The sequence below is a fragment of the Eutrigla gurnardus genome (genome assembly GCF_963514095.1).
Source record: "Eutrigla gurnardus genome assembly, chromosome: 10".
NCBI classification, from domain to species: Eukaryota; Metazoa; Chordata; class Actinopteri; order Perciformes; family Triglidae; genus Eutrigla; species Eutrigla gurnardus.
The window spans coordinates 20516485-20537468 of record NC_139924.1 but is presented as its reverse complement, the minus strand read 5'-3'; the positions used below and the strand labels follow the sequence as shown (position 1 = coordinate 20537468).

Genomic DNA, 20984 nt, shown 5'->3' with positions numbered 1-20984 from the left:
CTAAGTTAAGCTCTGATAATATATGGTTTCTGTCATGGTAAAGGACGACTGATTCAATCAGTCACTCATCAGACACCACAGGAACCAGGTAGCCATTCAGATTTCCAGTTTTAATCATCACTTCTGTTTTTATTTAAGCAGATATTTCCCATTAGCATTGTACATGTCTGGAACCTACAGAGTTCTCCCATGAATACCCAACCATCTTGCCACCTCCATGCAGAGTTTCAGCATCATTCATCGCATCAGTTCTTTAATGTCCAGTCTGTCAGCTTGCAGGGGGGGGGGGGGGGGGGGGGGGGTTAACAGCAAGGGTGGGGGAGGGGGGGAGGGAGGAGGAGGAGAAGATTTTTTTTTTCCTTTTCAAGAATGAAGAGCCAGAGCCGTCACCAGGCACTGTTCATTTTATACTCTCACACAGAGTTATGGGTGGATCCTAGTTGGATGGAGTCTATCGAGCATTTGGAATCTAGCCACCTACAGGGTCCTGTGCAACTCCCAATCACTCGATCATTTGTGAGGTATCCGACGCCTCAATCTTCTGCAGGGTGGGTAAGAGGTAGGGGGCTTTTTAAGGCTGGAAGCTGGTGTAGAGAGTTTCTGCAATCTGTGGTAGTTGGTTTCACCCGCTTCGAAGCATGAATGACGGCTTTGGCAAACACTGCCCTCTGCCGAATTGAAGGATGGAGGGATGGAGGGGGGGGAGGGAAAGATGAGGGCTTGGGATGGGGATGGGGGTTGGGGGGGGGGTTAAAAGAAAGATGGATTATTTAAAAAATACATCTTTGCAGGTGGAGTAGGATGACAGACTGATACAGGGAGAACACAGTCCTCAAGAATAAAAGCAAATACAACAGCAAACATTCTCTGACACACACTCCAATAAAACAGCCAAAAAAAAAACAAAAATTGCAACAAGCAAATCAATCAAACCATACAAAGTGACATCAGGCCTTTCCAAAGTGACATCAAGTTTCTCTTTTTAAATCCCATTCAATCCCACTGGTCTTAAAACAATAAAGTCCATCTCCCATAATTCTCTGTAAACCATAAAGTACTCAGTGGCTCCTCTTTATGGCTGGTCAGCAAGGTTAGGGTCCGCTCTGAAACAATGACAAGAACAGGTCTCAGTGGCCAGTGAGACTGGCTAGAATGGTGAGACCGTGTGCGTCATTAACGAATGGTATGGCTATTTCAGAATTAACGTCAGCGACACAGGCAATGATTTCAGCAGCATCATCAGGGGAATAATCGACATAGTACGTTACAGCACATTCAGAGAGATAGAAACGCATGGCGCCGGACAGGTACAAATGTCATCTCGTACAACGGAAAAATCAAGTTTGCATTATACAATCACATTTCTATAGCAACGCTGAACATTCCACCACCGAAAATCTTTATATCTGTTGGACTCGGTACAGCTCATTCCTCGAAGCACCATTGTACAGCTAACGTGGAAGTGTGTGGTACGACACAGGACATAGAACAAGTTTTGGGAACAGTAAGCAGGCTCTAGGGCAATACATTTCTATGCGTCACTGTATGAATGCTAATCTCAATCAAATACACTGCAAAGTTTTCACATGAATAACATAACATCCATGTCTGGAGTTAGAAAGAAACCCAAATGAGTAAGAGGCAGAAAGAGGGCTGACTGACAGCAGCGGGAGAGGACCCCAACCCTGGTATGCAAACTTTAAAAAGGTGCCACTCTGGAGCACAGTAGGGGGAGAGAGGGATTCTGAAGGGCTTGGGGGGAAAAAAGGCAAGGAGAGTGACACACCTCTCTTCCTTCTTTACCTCCCAACAACTTTCCTCCAATGAGGGCAAGTACATGAAAGGAGTGCTAGAGCAAAGAAAAACAGTCGTGGAGTGCCGATTCCTCCTTGTAATCCTCTTTTTTTAGTTTTATTTTCTCTGAACAGAGATGAGAGGGAGCAAGAAGGAGGTAAGCAGGAAGAGATGAGAGTTGGTATGTGTGAGGTGTACTCTTCCCTCTCTACCTGGCCTCCTCCCTCTTGGTGCGAATGGGCTGAGAGCCATCAGCAGGCTGTTGGACCCAGTTGTTATCATGAAGCCCAACACGGCAGCCCGGTGTGTCCTTGTCTGTACGACGGCAGCACATCCAGTAGGAACGTCCATAAGGCAGGTCATGGTGGTAAGGTTTGGGGTGCCAACGACACAGGGAAACGTCCCCACGCTCATATTGCCGTTTACACTGCTTGCAGGGGTCATCCCTGTAGAGAGGGTCTTGATTCCAGCGTGAATCCACTGCCCGCACCCCATACGTCTCAATCAATGCCTTGAAATAGTGACAGGTGCATTTGAGGGCTGCCAGCGAGCGCGTCGGCAGGTAGCTGAAGATGTTGACCATGATGTGGTCAGGCAGCAGCAGCATGTACTGGCGCGGTTCAAGGAGGCGCTGAATCTGAAAGCGGATCTCCAGGAAGTCATGGGACACGTGGCGGTAGAGGCGACACAGTGAAGGGTCCGAACAGTCCTCCCCAACACCGGGAGAATCGGGTCGAGTTGCCCGCTCCCCTGAGCCCATCGCCACCCCTGCCCCAGGGCCGTTGTTGTTGGCACAGTCCAAAGAGCAAATTCCTGACCCACTGCCAATTCCTGTTGCCTTTACATCCTCCTCTGGGCCCCGAGGGGGCTGAAGGAAGAAGAGTTGTCCAGGAGGGGGATCATCTGATGAAGGGTCAGTGGAGCTGCCCCCATTACTCCCCCCACCACTTGGCATAGCAAAGCATACCGTCTCCTCCTGCACGTTCTCTGTACTGTCCTTGCCATAAAACACACATTGATCTACGGCACCGGTTACTACCACCTCCACGTGGAAGCCAGTCACTCGTTCCCTCCCCACACCCACAGCTTTCTTCTCCTCCTGGGTTGGGTCTGGGCTGCCACAGGCCTGCCTGTCTGGGTGATGGACGTCTCCATCTGATTTGGGGGCAGCAGTTGTGGCGGCAAGCAGCAGACTACCGGGGTCTCTAGATGAGGGGCTGACTAGCTGGTAGAGGTCACAGGTGATTTTTTCTTTGGCCCTGGCCGCCGCCTGGTTTCCCCCACCACCACAGCTCATAAACATACAGCGCGACCTGCCAGCTGGCTCCAACTGAGACCGTGGATCCAGATTAGACACTCGGAAAGCTATTCTAACCTCACCATGACTGTGACCGGGGGGTGGAGGAGGGCTAACCATGCCAGACTCCCCGCCTCTCCTCCGCTCCCTTTCTCGGTCTTGATTAGAAGAGTCTGTTCCAGGACCAGTGCCCAGTTGAAACCGATTCTCCAGGTTCTGGGACTCAAAGTGCGCTATGGCCTGGGCTACCCTCAATGACTCCTGCTGCTCCTCCAACTCCTGGTCTGTCTGGATAGGAGATGATGACTCCTGGGCCTCTTTGGAGGGCTGGCCATTTGAACTGTCCGACACAAACACCATAGGAGTGGGGTCCGACACCGTGCCCCGGAGAAGAGTGTGCTGGTGCGTGGTAAGGCCCTGACTGTGAGTGGTATTTGGGGGCTCGTGGTGGTGTTGATTCCGATGAACAGCAACAATTTCCTGGAGGGCCATGGCAGTCCTCTGCTCGACCAAGGCAACCATCTCTGCCACTGACAGCAGGTCGGTCTCATTCACCCCTCCGAGAGTTAGCTCATCAGAGCTAGGCGGTGCAAGAGAGGAGTCATGGCTGAGGTTTGGCTCTGAGGCTTGGGAGCGTGTTGGAGGGTCATAGGATGAGCATCGTCTTCGTCTTTTGGCTTTACTGCAGTCAGTTGCCCAGTTACCTTTAACCTGCGGAGAAGAAAAATAATTAATATTTAGTTTAAATAGTAACAAACAAAAAAAAAACCTCTTAAAAATCAGCTTATTTTGTTTCCGCTCTTTACCTTCATAGCGCTGGGTCTGGGCTGGCCTGCTCCATGGTGAGCAACAAAGAAGGCTATCTTCTCCTTGGTGTTACCTGGCTTGATGACATACCAGGTGTCGAACAGCACACGGCCATCTTCCATCTGGGACCCGGAAGAGGGTGGTGAGGGAGGGGCTGAAGAGGGCGGAGGGGCCTGGCTCTCTGTCAGGGAGCTGGCAACAAGCTCAGGTTCGGGTGGAGTGTTCTCTGAGCCCGCATCCTCCTCTTCTCCATTCTCCTCCTGCACGCCCACTATCATCCCTCCATCTTCACCCCCATCCACAGTCCTTCTGACACCTGGAGAGGGCTCAGCCTTGCAGAGGGAGGGGGACCCTGTCCCACCACCGCCTCCACCGCTGCCTCCTGAGCCTGGGCTCCTGGCTTTGTTCTGGGAGTAAGTGCCAAAGGGGCGTGGGCACCACAAGCGGATGTGGGAGAAGGTGTCTCGGTCCATCAGGATGCCGACCTTCGGGGCATATCGGCATCTACGCTGGCCAGCAAACACCCAGAGCCAGAGCTCTCATTGTCGGCTTCCAGTCCCAGTGCCAACCCGATCGGCACTGTTTGTCACCAAGGTCACCAGCAACACCGGGCATACAACCTGCATCAACGGGAAAGAGAGAAATATGAGGAAAGGGTGGGGCACAGGCAGAGAGGGAGGAGAAATGGCACAGTGAAACCAGAATTTGCATCTCTATAGAGCAACTACGCTCATCAGTGTCAGGATCAGTTCAGATAATCCATGATCAATTGAGGCTGTATTGAGTAGTGCCTCAAGGTACAATTCAGCCAGTGTGTCAACATCAGCAGCCCAGCTAGAGTGGAAGGAACCGAACTATTGCACTACTAACTGAACTAAGTGGCCTGCCTCCTACTTTGCCAAACTCAATTAGCAATTACATTTGCTACTGTGTACTATGAAGATATCCCTGCTTTGGAGCCCCTAAATCAAATTAAAGGGATTCCATTTCAGGTTTGGTGTCTGCGGCCTGCAGATGAAAGGGATGGAAGATGGAACACAAAAGCTCCAAATGGACTCCCCTCTCTCTCTCCTCTCCTACATCTCAGTGCATCAAAGAGGACTTGCTTAATAGGAGGCAACACAGGGAGGAGCACGCAGGCATATGCTGGATCTATTTTTAGTAAACAGCGCGAGGGGGTGGGTCGTAGTGAAACTGCTGTAGCTGTCCTGCCTGTCCTCCCCCCTTTCTCCCCTGCCAAAGAGCCTATGCTACAGGCTGGAGGGGGAAAGCCTTTAGTCCAACCAGCGTGCTTCTGCGCAGCTATGCCAGCTGTAGGGGCTGCCAGGAACGTGCCAGCGTACTTAAGGAGAGGAACAAGTGGCAATGGCGCAACATGTTTGGCTCACTGAAGGGCGTCTCTGCATCCCAGAACAGCTTGAACACACAGTACGCCTCATCGGTCAGTCCCGAGCAGCTTCCTTTAAGGTTACCCCTTTACACCGTGGCCTATATGTTTGAACACGACTGATAACTTGCAATGGGCTTCGCTCATTGTACATCAATATTATACTGGAATTCTAATGGTCGTGACAAAAGCCAAAAAGGCAACCACTGACTACACTAAACCAGTATGATGTTTGAATGGACAAATGAGTTATATACCACCACTAACCAGTTAATACAAAAACATCTGGATTATACCAAATAGAACCACATAGATGCATACACCACCATGATTCAAGTAGTTCAATATAAATACATTTCAACATTTCAGGCCCATTGTTTTTTTGTTGTGTCACTCTTCAGGTGCATTCAGCTCCAGTGAGAATGTCGTTAAAAAGAAGAACCATGCATCTTTGAGTAACTCGTCCTCTTATGCAGTGTTAAATGTACAGATTGCGCGGTACATCTTGGGGGTTGGCAGCCACTTGACAAAAAAATCGCCTGCATTATTGGCAGGTAACCAACCGAAAGAACTGCCTCAGCTTGGTGTATAGTATGTACAACAAAATAAGAATAGCCTAAAAAGAAATAGGCTTCATAAACACATTCCTAGGTGTTATAGCTAGGGCTAATGCCAATGCAAATTCACACATTTTAATGGATAATCATATTGCAAAACGTGGAAGTTATTTTAAGATCCTATTTCTTACAGGCTGATGCATTTTTTTTTTGTTTCTCTCTTGAAGACACAGTAACTTGCTTTCCATTTTAGCCACCCGACTCCTTCTATTCACAGGCTTCAAAACAGGTCATTGTTGTGCTTCTCTGCCTGACACACTGAATGGGTGGTGCTTTGTACATTTGGACTAATGGAATGGCTCAGAGAGGTGCAAAAGCAAGCACCACCCACACAGTGTGGTGAGCCAATTCAAATGCTTCCTCTATAATCACACAGCAACAACTCGGCAAAGAGCAGGCAGATTATGCTGTTGTGAAAAAAAGAAGAAGCCGGTGAACCTTTTTTAACACCCTTTCTCTCCGTGTCCCCTATGACTCTCCTTAACCACTCTTCTCCATCTCATCTCCATCCACTCCTATTTCTCCCTCCCTCTCACTGCATCATACAATCCATCACTCATAACAGATTTGAGGGTATTATGAGAGGGACCAGCAGAGAGACGGTCTGCCCACTGCAATGCTTCAGTACAAAGTCACACACACACACTCTGAACATCAGCCACCTTAACAAACCACAGACCAGAATGATCTCCAGAGATGCCATTTCCTCACTAGAGGAGATACATATGAAAACAATGTTTACATCTAAAAGAATGACAACAACACTAGCACCTTTACTGATACTCAAACAAAAAAATCTTCCCCCTCCTCCTCCTCCTCCTCCTCTGTGGGCTAGCAAACAGCTAAGCTGTGCAATGCAGCTAACATTTGGCAAGGAGTGGGACACTCACAATCAGGTTACTGCTCCTGTTCTCTGATCATTTATTGTGTTGCAATACAGCTTGACACACTTTACCCGTCGTTATTACATTGTTTTTTTTATTGTTTCTGTTGTCAGATGATGGTGATCATAAACCTCATGATAACCTCCATAATAACCAAGGTGAACAGCAAAGTCATCAAGACCGTAAAAAGATCAAATCACTGTTTAATGCTTTTGACGTCATCCGACAACAAACGCATGAAGATCAATGACAACGCTTCTACTGTGTAACCGGCTTAACTGGTAATCAACATGAGTGATCACAGAGATTTGATGACAACATCTTAAGATTACTGTTACATTGACATCACCCAAGCTTCTCTGTGCAGGGATGCATCATCGATCCAAACACTGCCACCATTAACCCATGGTCAGACAGCTGCTGTAAATGAGAACTGGATGGTTAGTCAGAAATTCTAATGCCTGTAAAGATTTCACATACACTATCCAGCATCCGACATCCAGATACAGTTGCAGTGTCATCTGTCTTTCAGTTTTCAGTACTCCACACTACTCCCAACAGTTGGTTTAAGTTGGTACGGCGATATACTTGAACTTTTCCCCCTCTTTATTTGACACAGTTCCTGCAAATGAAGGCTTGGGTTTGGTTTTAAGCTTTCTGCATCAAACTAATCCTTCAAATCCTGTCCACGCACAGTGGCAGCCAGCAACACCACAGTGCCCACGACTGCATCGTTAGGTACTGAATCTGTCTGACAAATTAAATGTCAAAAGAGAATGATGATTTTCTCTGTGCATTACTTAACACTATTAGATTACACTATTATTACTCTGTGTATTACTTAACACTACTACTAGACATGCAGAAATATATGGTTCTAAATGTAGTCCGCAGTTGGGACAAGAAGACCTGTATCACACTAGATAACGGTCACAAAGTATGCAGTGTAGTATTACTAAGCTTTTCAAACAGAAGGTTTACTGAATAGGTCAAAATATGCTACCGATTGGTCTGTTTGAAATGAAAGCAGAGCAGTTAAGGTGACCAGATTAGACACAGCAATGCTGCTTTTTAACCTGCATATATGTGCATTATGTCAGTAATACAGGGTACACCATTCTTCCTTTGGCTGGAAGATTCAAGTTCTTTCTAACATTGCAAACAATGTCGAGATACACGAATGACTTAGTCGCTGTTCTGTCGGAGTTAAATTCTTGTGGATTACTGCTGCATGACTGCTGCCAATCGCTGTTGAACGGAGTCATTTCCCTATACAGATCAAAGCATGTGACAAAAAAAAAAAGTGTATTATTTTTTCCTTTAACCAATAAGCTCATAGGTCTCAGGCTACCCTTGCAAAAACATCAGACTGAAAAACAAAACAGTGTCACTCCAGATCAGCCCCCTCTGCTATCCTCCAGCTCTCCCGCATGCTTTTTCACAGCATTTCATTTAGACGGCTAAAAAGCTGACGGACGACAATACAGAAGCATGCCAAAAAGTCTTAGCTTAATTTCCCCACTCTGCATGTACGCCTGTGAAGACAATGAAAAAGAAGCGCAGCCAGCAGGCCAGCTCTGCTGCAAACTGTCAACAGAACAATGGAGCCGAGTGCATCACTCCAGTCTGCTCAGGAACATTATTACATCGAGGGGACACCTAGGAAGAGTGGCTGACTGGCCTGGGGAGCCGTCTGTGTGTTTGTGAGAGCATCTGCACGTTTGCGCTGTACCATCCGTTAAGACTTTGATGCAAGCTTTGATTCCACAATCACAAAGGCCATGTGTCAACACGGGGCATTATCTTGCGTGAAGACCAGACATATGAGAAAATATCACATCAGACAGTAATCTATGTGGAAGTGGGCTACTTTAATTCAAACCCAGCAAAACGGATCATTTAAATTTGATCGCAATGGCAACATGATATCTGATACCACTGCTCCAAAAACAGTTTAACTCTACAACCGCACAGCTTGTCTTATTCATTTGTGTAACTTGTAACAATGCGTCAATGAGTTTATTCGCACATGCCTTAACAAAACCTCAATATTATGGTAAGTTAAGCGTCACGGGATATGTAGTCCTGCTTATGATTACAATTTCTTAGACGAAAACGAAGGCCTGCAGATCACTTGATCATTACCTTTTCCTGGTTCTGTTTTAGAAGACCTTATTAACCTGCAAAACTGGCAGAAAGTAAACCAACTTCTCTCGTGACAACCAACAAGCGTGGTGCCACGGACGCCAAGCAACAGCAACAATACTCATCTGAATGATAATTTCCATTGTAGCAATCACATTTGACTGTTATCGTCTTTGACCAGACAGTAGCTGGGTACCCAACAAGCAAACAGTTAGCTTAAAGTCATCGTAAAATGTTCAGCATCTTATTGATCTAGTAGGACCTAGTAGGTTTTTCCAGTCTATCAATATTTAAAATTAACTAGACCCTATTTAACTACGCTTCCAGTAACTTTAATAGCTTCTTGATGGGTTGTTGCACACAGCAAATAACGTTAGACCAGTCGTTAGCTTACGGGCTTGCTAACTGGATAGCACAAGTTACCTGCATAATAACATGACAGGGCTTGCTAGCAAGCTAACAAGTTGAAAAAAAAAACACTCACCTACTCACCTCAACAGCGTTAATCTCCAGATCACCTCCTTGATTTGCAAACAGTCGAAGGGAACCGATTCCACGCTGTATTTCCTAGTTACCAAACCAACCAGTTTGTCTGGTGAAATACAGGTGACACGAGTTAACTATCCGTGTCCACGTAGCTAAGCTAGCTCACTTAGCGGGCTAACGTCGACGTTAGCCATCAGCTACTTTCTATTATCAACCTTGTCTAGCGATGGTTGTTATCGAGGCTTGCGTGCCTGTCACTTCTCGGGACAAAGTCTGGCTGACGGTACGCCTTGTTAGGACTCTGAAGCAGTCGCTCTCGCACTATCTATTTAGAAGTGACACAAGCTTTTACGGTATGTTCTCGGGGATACCAAAATAATCAGTGTCAAAACGGCAGGAGGAGGAAGGCCATCTTGTTGACAAGCAGCTGCATAAGGCCCACAGCCAATAGCAATGCAGAGTCGGTGGTGTGCCCATATATGGCGTCTGCACAGCTCCCTCCCTCTACTGCCTTCTGCTCCCCCAACACGCACTACACCGGAGTAAAATCGCAGCATCAGAAGGTCACTGTGTCAAAGACAGGTGGGAAAATCAAGATGAACCTTGTTGATGGCAGACTTACAATCATAGTACACTAATAATAATACAGGCACAACTTCCTCTCTGAATATTACCATTCACAATCTATTTTGTAAACACTTCATTCATGTTTTTAATATTCTTTCATCAATTATATTTCAAATTGCATAGTTTTGTCTGAATAATATCAACACAATTAATAATTTCATCATGACATTTTCTGTCACTATATCTGCTCGTTATTCGGCATCCCTCATCATGCTCCGCTGATGCCAATTTTACACTACTACTACTTCAAATCATCCACACATTATTTCTATTTGCTGCCATGAGCCCGTTTGCCAACAGGGATCATTAAAGTTTCATCTTATCTCCCAAAACATGTGTGCACACTTGTTAGAAATTAAACACACGGGAAACTTAGTATCTTTACACTACATATACCTAGTACAAATTAAAGGGTATCTTTAGAGGTAGGTAGTGGTGGAGGAATACAGTATACATGTCACAGTATGTTTTGCACCTGTTTGCATTTCAGATAGGCTGGAGAAAAGCAAAAGTTTGGAGCAGCACCTTCTCAGGCCAGCAGAGGGCCAGACACCAATGCATTGTTGGTAAATGTGTCCTTCTGTCTGCAAACAGTATTTGATTATTCTTTACACAAGTCACCCACAATGTTTTTTCCCCTAGTCAGATATATTTAATCTAATAATTAGTTATTTTTCTCACATCTAATTTGGTATTAAATACATAACTATCCTGACTATTCTTTCAAAATAAGGATAATGGATGAAGATATGCAAGGATTTAACAATTCATTATTGGTTATTACTCACAATAGGGCATCACTGAAAATAACTTAGTTTGACCATTGTGCAGTGATTATGTTTTGTTTAAAAGTACCCCCCCTAAAAATATAATAATAATAATAATAATAATAATAATAATAATAATAATAATAATAACAACAACAGCAATAATAATAATATTAATAATAATAACAACAACAATAATAATAATAATAATAATAATAATAATAATAATAATCATAATATTCATAATCATAATTTGGAATCTATCATTGGACATAATGTTCACATTGAATTGAACATTTTGATCCCTTGATTCTCATTAGAAGTTGTTCAATCTAAAGCCCGCCTCACGTGGACTGTAATTGGTCTAACAGTGCGTTCTGCGCTGCTATTGGTTAAAATAATACATCCCTTCACATCTGGGTTCAGCCTACTTCTTAAAAGTCGGCCTGTGGTTGGTTCCCGTTCAAGTCAGTCGAATCTAGACTTCCGGGTGTTACATAGTTGCAAAACAGACCTGACTGTGTGGTGGAAGAGGACAAGTCACCGAGGAAAACCTGCATAACTCACCCACGGGAAAAGTGAGTTGCTTCATTTGTTAACAGCAGGTTGTTTAATCCAATATCATATATATTTATGTGAAAACAAATAAACACTGCAGGTAAATGTTTGTAAGTGCTACTGACGTTACACAACGTGGGTGACACAACGGCAGCTAGCTAATGAGGCTGTCAACGTAGCCGAGAACATGTAATTACAGTGTTTGATTGGGTAAATGTGTTGTACATTTCTATTTTCAAGGTCGCACATCGTTCATGACCAATTAGCATGTTTTGCCACAGATGTCGCAAATCACAACCAAGGTTAAACCATCTAGCAGGGTGAAACACGTGATACATGTTTAAATGTATTTACATAGTAATACATACTCTAATAGAGGTATTATTGGCTCATTGGCTCATATGGGTACTTTGTGTTCTCACACGACTTGCCTCCCCCCCCCCCCCCTCTCTACCTTTTATGTTAGGTATGCTATCTGAAGTGCTTCAGGTGCTGCGTGGGGCAGGTAAAGTGGGGTCTGCCCTGGTCGCCACGCAGGGGGAACAGCTCCGATTAATGGCCTGCAACTCCACTGTGGGAGCAGGGGTCAGAGTCGCTCAGGATGCCGTGGAAGGACTGGTGGGCACCGTCATGGGCGGCAGCAGCAAGGCGGTAAGGAGACAATAACATTTAACTGCAGCCCAAGTCATATGCATATAATACTAATTTGGATTATCCAACTCTGCTGTGTTTGTAACAACAGTCAGTAGAGGAGGATGTGTTTCCTGACATTGAGGGTTGGGAGAACATGGACCCAGAAGAAGCAGCCAAATGGGCCACTGGGTCCGAGTTCCCCTCTGATTCATCGGGGCAAAGCCAGACAGAAGAGGGTGCAGCAGCAGAGACTCCAACAGGTATTGCCAACATCCGCATCTCAACATGTGGCGACATCCACTAAGTAATAGGCACTTTGTTGAAGAATATTTTAATGCTATTGGTAGTTTTCCAGTGTTGCAAGTATTCTAAATATTTTTTTGAATCCATAAATGCATCCAGATCATCAAGTACAAAATATGCACTTTTTAAAAAAACATGTTCACGTCATCAGAGAATCTTGAACCATGGAAAAAGAAAGTGAATAAATCAATGATACCATTTATCCAACTTGGATGTATCATTATTATTTCAGTTCTGTTGTAACTCAACAGGGTATATTAAAAACTATATTCTCCCATTTTTGTCATATATTTTTCTTATGCATCAACTGATGAGACACACAGGCCAATAGGATGAGTCAAATTATGGTTCTCTCATGTTCCTCTTCTACCATAGGAGTTCCTCCTCCTCCAGGCGTAGCTCCGGCAGCGGGTTGGCCAGGACAGAGCGCTCGGTTCCTACACACGACCCCCAGCATCCAACGTTACTATTACCAGACCAGGTCCCTACACGACACGGTGGTGGCAAGACTCAGCCCAGAGGACATCAAGAAAGCCAGGGAGGCCAAGCAGGCCTTGGTCAAACCTGTCAAACAGAAGGTTGGTTGAAGGACTAGTTGTTCAAATCCTTTCCAGATAATGGAGCTTTTCTCTGTTTAATGACACATTTATCTCTTATGCACATGCTGAGTGATGTATGGTACTTATATGCTAGCCTATCATATCAGATTCAGTGTTTTAAGTAGGCTACAAAATAAACATTCTGGCTCCCTCATGTGGTTCAAAGGTGAACTGCAGATTAAATACTGTGGACTTATGTATTAATTATGTTTAATTAACTGGTATGTCTTTTCTCAGCTGAGTGACCGTGCCAGAGAGAGGAAGGTGCCCGCCACAAGAATCAGCAGGCTGGTTAATTTTGGAGGTAAGAAAAAAGAAATCCTTTTGAATGACTTTTCCCCTTGTGGCACATGTCATATAAAACTATAAAACACACTTTTCACAGGTTGTTTGAATGTTGCCATATACGGAATGTCTCGTTTATGAAACACACAAGTTTAGAGAGCAATAATAACACTCATAAAGTGAAGCTATAAAACTATATGACTTCCCACGTCACTCATCACGGGACAAAATTAAACCAGTGCTGACGGCACAATAAAAATATCACACGGTAAAATGGATGACATAACTCACAACTATGTCACTCACATCTGCTCTAAATGTAACAAAAGAAATGGAATTTGGACACATTGACTTGATTTCCACCGGTGATATGAAATGTAGATTATTATTCATTTACATTAAAGTAGTAGTATTCAGACTTAAATTATATATCTAGTTTGAAAAGTTACACTGTTATTAGCACTATCAGTGTAAGAGCAAAACATATCGGACATGAAATATGATAGGATGATTCCCTCAAGCATCTGTTAAGTGGCTCTAAATTGAAAATCACTTGTCTCCGCCTCCCTGCTGCAGGACTCGCAGTAGGACTCGGGATTGGCACCATTGCAGAAGTGGCAAAGCAGTCATTGGGAGGCAAACAAAAAGGAGGTAAAACGATTCTCTTTTCTTGTCTTCTGACGTTCTCTCCTCTCCGCCTGTAAAAGAGCTACTGGTCCAGTTTGCGTCGGCAGATCCAGCAGACGGATGCACAGCTGTTTGGCCCTGGATTAGTTTCTCGTGTGTCGGTAGCTGCCAGCATCTGGACAGGCATTTGATCAAAGCTGTTAATGACAACGTAAATAGAGAGTTTAATATGTATTTCATTGTGGGAGTATCACTCCCTTTTTCCGCCCCGTCGTCAGTGTTAACGCTACCAAGACGGAAAGGGGTGACAGAATGTTAGGCCTCTGAGACGGCAACGGAGGTGTTCACAGAGCTGCGACAGAGGCAAGACGTGCGACGTCGGGAAGTTGGGATGCTTTGTAAATGGAGAGACCGTGTGCCGTTACGCCGCAAAGCAAAGTTCTTTATAAACGGTGCGATCGCTGCATATTTTTGACTCTCCTTTCTGTGATTCTGGCTTGTGTAAAAAGGACTAGTGTTTAATCATGTACCACTATACTTCATTATTTTTTACATGCTGATTTGAAGGCAAATGACTCTTGTTGCTTTTCGTGCACGATTATATCACCTCTTAATAATCCGGTGTGTGCTGTCTGTTTTGTAGACGCTGGCCTGTACGACTCTCCACTCCTGTCAGAGGCCAACGCTGAGAGAATAGTCAACACACTGTGCAAGGTCCGTGGGGCTGCACTCAAGATCGGACAGATGTTCAGCCTTCAAGGTTAACACTCTAGCAATGGCATCACTGCAAAATGGTGTTCTCACTGTCGCAGAGGATTTCTAGGCAGTGAAAATGTTTTTTTTTCCCTGAAAATTTTCTCTCAATTCTTTCTTCAGACAACTCCTTCATCAACCCTCAGCTGCAGAGGATCTTTGAGAGGGTCCGACAGAGTGCAGACTTCATGCCTGCCTGGCAAATGAACGTAAGTGCACACTTAAACTCCGTAGATGGACCTGCATATGAATGCAGAATCTGGAGGTAATAGGACAAGATTGTTGAATCGAAAGGTGTTCTGGTTTCCATTTGTAGTCTGAGCAGTATTGACTAATAAAGTGTGATCGGGCTTTGGTTGCATGCAGGTTAAGGGTCCGCGTGGAGAAAAGAAGCAGAATACACAAAATGCACGAAATGCAATCTTGCAACCCATCATCCGTTGTCTTTAAACTGGTTACATGCAAAAGAAACATAGATAAAGTTCACGTTTTTGGACTAATGACTCTTGTGTGGTTCTCATTGTGCAGAAAGTTCTCGAGGAGGAACTGGGGCCTGGCTGGCGAGAAAAGCTATCGTCCTTTGAAGACAAGCCGTTTGCCGCAGCTTCCATCGGCCAGGTGCATCATGGGGTGTTAAAAGATGGAAGACAGATCGCCTTGAAGATCCAGGTAGTCACTCACTCACTCCCCATCTCCCCTGCATCTTATATGCATCTCTGTCTGCATTGATTTAATCTGTTATCCCCCCCTAGTACCCTGGAGTGGCAGAGAGCATCCACAGTGACATAAACAACCTGATGTCAGTGCTGAAAATGAGCGTGGCCTTGCCAGGAGGTAACATGTTACGCTCATGTTATAATATTTGTTTTAGTGCGTTGTGATAACACCATATTCAGAATAAAAAAAAACAACTATTTTGAGAATACAAGTTATTGCTTTTGTCCTTCCGTCGCCAATCATTGTATTAAAAGGTGTATAGATATACAGCTTTTTTCCCACTATCCCTGTTCCGGTTTAGACCATGGGATGGTGCTATTGTTGCAGGTCAACAACTGTGATACAAACAATGTCTACGTTGTAACTGAGTGATGATGAGGATTTCTGCATCATTGATATGTTACCCTGTTATTCTATCGTTGATACGTTAACCTGATATTCTATCAATTCCCTATCCCATGCTTCAGTCAAAAACACAAGACTATAATCAAGTTCAATGGTATCCATTGTAATGTACATACCATCGCAGGCCTGCATACACCAGGACAATTGTTTTCCGCGCTTTGAGAGATCAGTTTTCTTTAGTTTCCCTGCTGAGCTTTACAACGTTTGTTTTTTCCCACAGGTCTGTTTGCAGATAGCAGTTTAGAGGTTCTTCAGAGGGAGCTGGCATGGGAGTGTGATTATAAGAGAGAAGCCGAGTGTGCCAAGAAGTTCAGGTAGGTTTATGTGGTGTATTGAACCATAAAGCCCACTAGTGTGTTGTTACACACCGTTTAACTGCACCGAATACAAACTACACCAAATTAGCTATAAAAATCCAGGAGTCTATAATTGAACAGTTCACTAAATGTTTGCTCCTGCCAGAATACTGCATATATATTGTACATAGACAGTTTACAGCTCTCCTTTGATTTAAAATACGTGTATCCTTTGGTTTGGGCCTGATAGAGATCTAAAGGATTTGTATAATAACTTACCCCAACATTTTTTTCTACTTATTTTATAGTATTGAGAGGTGCTCTACTCCTGCTACTATTAATATTAATTATGTTATTGTTGCGTATTAATATTGAAGACAGGCATTTCTACCTAGTATATTTAGTTTTCTCTTTTTGCAAGATTATTTTAGGTAGATTATTTTTATTTAAGTCATGTTTTCACTTATAATCTACATCCTGCAAATGCCCCACTCATCATGAATGGCTTAAAGAATGCTGTGTAGTATTTAGGGGGATCCATTGGCAGAAATGGAACATAATAAGTATGTTTTCTCAGAGTTGTTGTGTTTTTTTTTTCTTTTTTCGAATGATTTCTATCTACATCTGCTTCATGGAGGCAGCCGCCATGTTTCTACAGTAGCCCAGAACAGACAAACCAAACACTGGCTCTGGATGGGGCGTTTTCCATGTATTCACCGTAGGCCTCCTAAATGCTTGGCATGAGAAAAGGTTTCAGTCTATTTGTGTTTGGCCTCCAGGTCCATGCTGGAGGGAGAAGAGTTTTTCCAAGTCCCCGAGGTAATTGATGAGCTTTCAGGCCGCAGGGTGCTGGCCATGGAGCTGGTACAAGGAGTCCCACTGGACCGCTGTGTGGACCTGGACCAGGAGACCAGGAACCAGGTACGGGCTGACTCAGCAGGTATCCCATGGTACTCTTGGGCTTAGATTGCATAAGATTTTACAAATGACTTTAGCAGAATGTTATTCATTATTGGCAACATTATCAAATATTGTTGTATTAGGTGATTGGATAGCTCTGTTCCTCCATCCTGGGCCTTTTGTTGTCATTTTTTGTATCTGCATGTCACCCTTTTTTAGTAATAGGAAGCGTAGTGTAGATCGTTTTTATTTGTAGCATATATGATGTAATGTGACAAGTGCAGAACTGAGCTGATGCAAATCTCACAGAAACAAGTACATTCCTGTGAAATTATAAAGCAGGAACTCAAACGGCGTGAAAAGGACGGCAGCATTAGTGAAATTTAGGCAATGTAAAAATGTGAATTTAACAGTTAAGTGTTGTGCAGTTGGAGCATGACCGACAGTAAGGCAGCATCTTAAGACTCTGAGAATGTGTGCACCGTACCAGAGCTATAGCATGAAAATATCACGCTGATAATCGCAGCATGGCAGTGAATGCAACCCTCTCCTCTCCAGATCTCTTTCAGAATCCTCCAGTTGTGTCTCAGGGAGGTGTTTGAGTTCAGGTTCATGCAGACGGATCCAAACTGGGCCAACTTCTTCTACAACTCAGACACCAACAAGGTGAGGATAGATTAGTATTATAGTTGTACCACAAAAATCATGCGATGCGGCATTCATAACACTTTCATATGGCGTGTAGGTTATTCTGTTGGACTTTGGAGCGTGCCGAGGCTACCCAGAATCCTTTACAGATGACTACATACAGGTATGATGAATCTAAAAGTACAAGACACGCACCAGGGAACCACAAAACATGATTTATGCAGCAACATTTCTTTGAATAATTGAGTCTTTGGCTAAATTTGATGGAAAACGATCATACACAGCTGCATGCATGTGCACACATTCCCCTCCTTACCTACTGCACAAATCACTCGGGTTAATAAGACAGCGTCATCATCTTGTCTGTGTGTGTTGCGTGTTCAGGTGGTGCACGCAGCTACTGTGGGCGACGGAGCCACTGTTCTCTCCAAATCAAAAGCACTGAAATTCCTGACAGGCTTCGAGGCCAAGGTAAGGTTTTGGTCTCTGCTGCTGTGCTCATTTATTTTTGATATGGTTTATCCTCAGCTGTATTTTTTGTGTGTCTCTCTTCCTACCTCAGTCTGACTCCCTGTGCTTGTTTCCCTATAGTAATAGTGCAAGCTCCACCTATTTCTCTACATTTTGTTTGTATCTTTGCTAAATAGGTTGTGTTTTTTTGAGTGAGTGCTGTAGCAAGTTTTTCAGTGTTGGCCAACATTCATATAATGTGATATAAAATGTGTCAAAGCTTCTGTATGGAAACATTAGTTCAGTTCATTATACTGCACACATGCACTGATCGCTATGGTAACGCCTGCCCAATATTCCCCACCAGACCTTCCAAGATGCCCATGTGGAGGCGGTCATGATCCTCGGCGAAGCCTTCGCGTCGGAGGAGCCCTTTGACTTTGGTACCCAGAGCACCACCCAGCGCATTCAGAGCCTCATCCCCGTCATGCTACGCCACCGCCTCACTCCTCCACCCGAGGAGTCGTACTCCCTCCACCGCAAGATGGCCGGCTCCTTCCTCATCTGCTCCAAACTGAAGGCACGCATATCGTGCAGGGACATGTTCCTGGATGTGTACAACGCCTACATCCAGAGGAAGCAGGCGCAGCAGGCGGCGCAGGCCAGTGCTTAGACATTCAGGGACACGGTCACTTCCAATGTGTGACTTTTTTCACAGCAGGCTGCTAAATATATGGACAGAAGAGATGGAGGAGAGGCACATTTGAGAGTAATGTGCTCTAATGAGGACCATGTACTGGGTTTTCTTTATGCTGGACTGCTTCAAGCGCAACAGTTCACTGACATCAGAAAACAATAATTTGGCCGATCCTACCTCAACGTTTACTTTGACTTATCGAGGCTCGACTAAGCGCGCCGTCATCTACAAAAAAAATCTTAACTTTGACTTGGAATGCCATTTCTTTGAAAATTAGTTGTGCCATAACAAATAAATGCTGCAACCCTAATGGTTATATTACTGATTGAATCCGTACATTCAATGACGAAAGGATTATGTCATTAATTTTGAGTGTTGGTGAGTGTGATTATTATTATTATAACCCAATGGTTACATCTCTGTTACAGCAAAAACCCTGCACGATGCTGCCGTGAATGTAAGACAGCTTTGTGCGCAGTTTTCAAAAACTGAGATGTGTTTTCCCTTTGTTCCTCCCCTGGCTAATCAATCAAAGATAATACATTACTCTGATTCCTATTCACTTTCACAGCAAGGTCCAAGAGAGCATTCGTCTTCTGTCTCAAGGACGCCTGCATTGCCTAGCTGATGCTCTCTTTCCTTAGACAAACTTTCTGTGCTGCCAAGTGCCAAGTATGTTTTCACCTAAATTTGATGACTGGAATGCTCGATCTGATAGAATCCCAATAAGGAAGGGCCTTGCAGTATAAAATATATTTGACATAAATCCCCATAATACAAAATGCTGTTGGACCATTTTAGCAGACGGTGTGCTGTGCTTTGTGTGTGTGTGTTTTTTTTATTATTATTAATTTCTTTTATGAAATAAAAAAAGATTTGTGTGCGTCACAAATTGAGCTTTACTGCAGGTGTCAAGAAGAGTCTGTAAGCCAAGGACTTCCTCCGCTGTGTATCGATCTTTCCATTTCACTTTTAGACCCCTTTTGAGAAATATTGACCTACGCTGTTCTCGTATTGACCGTTAGTCATCACGAAACAATACATTTGGCCCAACGGTGTGAGATATGTACTAATGGTGCCACTGATGGATCCGGCTTTTTCGCAAACTATTTTTGTGTCAAGGCAGCGTTGTCTATTTTGTCTCCAGTCGAGGCATTACAGGACTGCTCACAAAATGTTAGCGTTCCCACCACAGGAGCAGAGCTGTGAGGCTTTCACCGACATAAAAAGCTGATGGACAAAGATGCTGTTTTTACCGTGTCTCCATTAGTACTTGCCACTAGTGGCCCCTCCATTGAGCTTGGTTCGCATCCTGTACAGTAGGCCTACAGCTGCCGAGCACAGTGAGGCTGGCACTCGCAGTTTATTTTTCCGAGTTTGGGGGAATCGGCCACAGCAAGTGACTGCAGCATATGTTGAGAGAAGAAAAACTGCATTCTTCTCTTGTAGTTTCACCCAACGGAAAGTTGGAGCCCTTTCTCCGCATGTGAGAAGCAGCTGGCTTCAGTTTGTCGGAGGAGAGTTGGCTCTGTTTTTGGCTCTAATCTCAGTCCTTTCAGTCGGGCCGACGTCGGACTGGTGAGTTTGTGGCTCCTACCAGTTCATGTATGACGTTTAAAACATGGCGCATGTCAGGAGACACATTCTGAGGCATTGTTTGCGTTCACGTTATGTGTTAATCCAGGGTTTGATTGTTGCTGAATGAAATATAATGGTGTGAGCATTAAGGGTCATTTGGAAGTCTCTGCCCACTAAGCTTATATTATACAGACTGAGCTGGCTTTATTATAATGGAACTTTCCTGTTAGTTTTCTGTCTTTATGACCACTAAGATTCCTTATGGATGTGTACTGGTTATTGTAACCTTTATTGTATGGGTATTTTTTTTAAAGCCTGTGTGGTATCACTTTGATATTTATCAGCAGGGCTGTAGTGATGAGATTTTTAGGAGTATAACCTGAGTCGTTTATAATCTACAATTTAAAAAACAACAATTTTCTGACTATTTTTAAGGGCAGATTTCAGTATAGTTTAGACTCAATATCATTAAAGCCAGGTATGTTTTACAACAAAATCCTACTTCTTCTTCTACTACTACTACTACTACTACTACTACTACTACTACTACTATGACTACAAATGATGAATCATTTCAGGGGGACTTTAAATTTGACTGGCTTTAGACCAACACAATAAATAGATAATTGATTCAGCATTTCCCCCAACAGAATTTCTATTCTTGACAGTGTGACGTCTTTGAAACAAAATCTCTTAATTAAAATTCCTTTGGTCTTTGAGTTGG

General features: G+C 44.0%; 2 protein-coding genes across 4 annotated transcripts; one reads left to right on the top strand and one right to left on the bottom strand.

The window, feature by feature from the left end:
• Positions 1-101: 101 nt before the first annotated feature.
• fbxo46 (F-box protein 46) lies at positions 102-9853 on the bottom strand. 2 transcript variants are annotated; one of them, XM_084019389.1, is made up of 3 exons: positions 9416-9853; positions 3898-4518; positions 102-3802 (listed from the first exon to the last, which is right to left on the bottom strand). In XM_084019389.1, exons 2-3 carry the CDS (start codon positions 4369-4371, stop codon positions 2003-2005), a joined length of 2274 nt encoding a protein of 757 aa, XP_083875515.1. In that variant the 5' UTR covers positions 4372-4518; positions 9416-9853; the 3' UTR covers positions 102-2002. The 2 variants fall into 2 exon arrangements, with proteins under 2 accessions (XP_083875515.1, XP_083875514.1); XM_084019388.1 differs by having other exon boundaries at positions 9424-9853.
• Positions 9854-11288: 1435 nt separating this feature from the next.
• coq8b (coenzyme Q8B) lies at positions 11289-19334 on the top strand (the record flags this gene model as incomplete). 2 transcript variants are annotated; one of them, XM_084019614.1, is made up of 16 exons in its annotated part: positions 11289-11389; positions 11836-12020; positions 12112-12262; positions 12681-12883; positions 13142-13208; positions 13766-13840; positions 14460-14576; positions 14693-14778; positions 15098-15238; positions 15322-15403; positions 15912-16005; positions 16767-16908; positions 17446-17553; positions 17633-17698; positions 17920-18006; positions 18353-19334. In XM_084019614.1, 15 exons carry the CDS (start codon positions 11838-11840, stop codon positions 18656-18658), a joined length of 1908 nt encoding a protein of 635 aa, XP_083875740.1. In that variant the 3' UTR covers positions 18659-19334. The 2 variants fall into 2 exon arrangements, with proteins under 2 accessions (XP_083875740.1, XP_083875739.1); XM_084019613.1 differs by lacking the exon at positions 11289-11389 and having other exon boundaries at positions 11829-12020.
• Positions 19335-20984: the final 1650 nt, after the last annotated feature.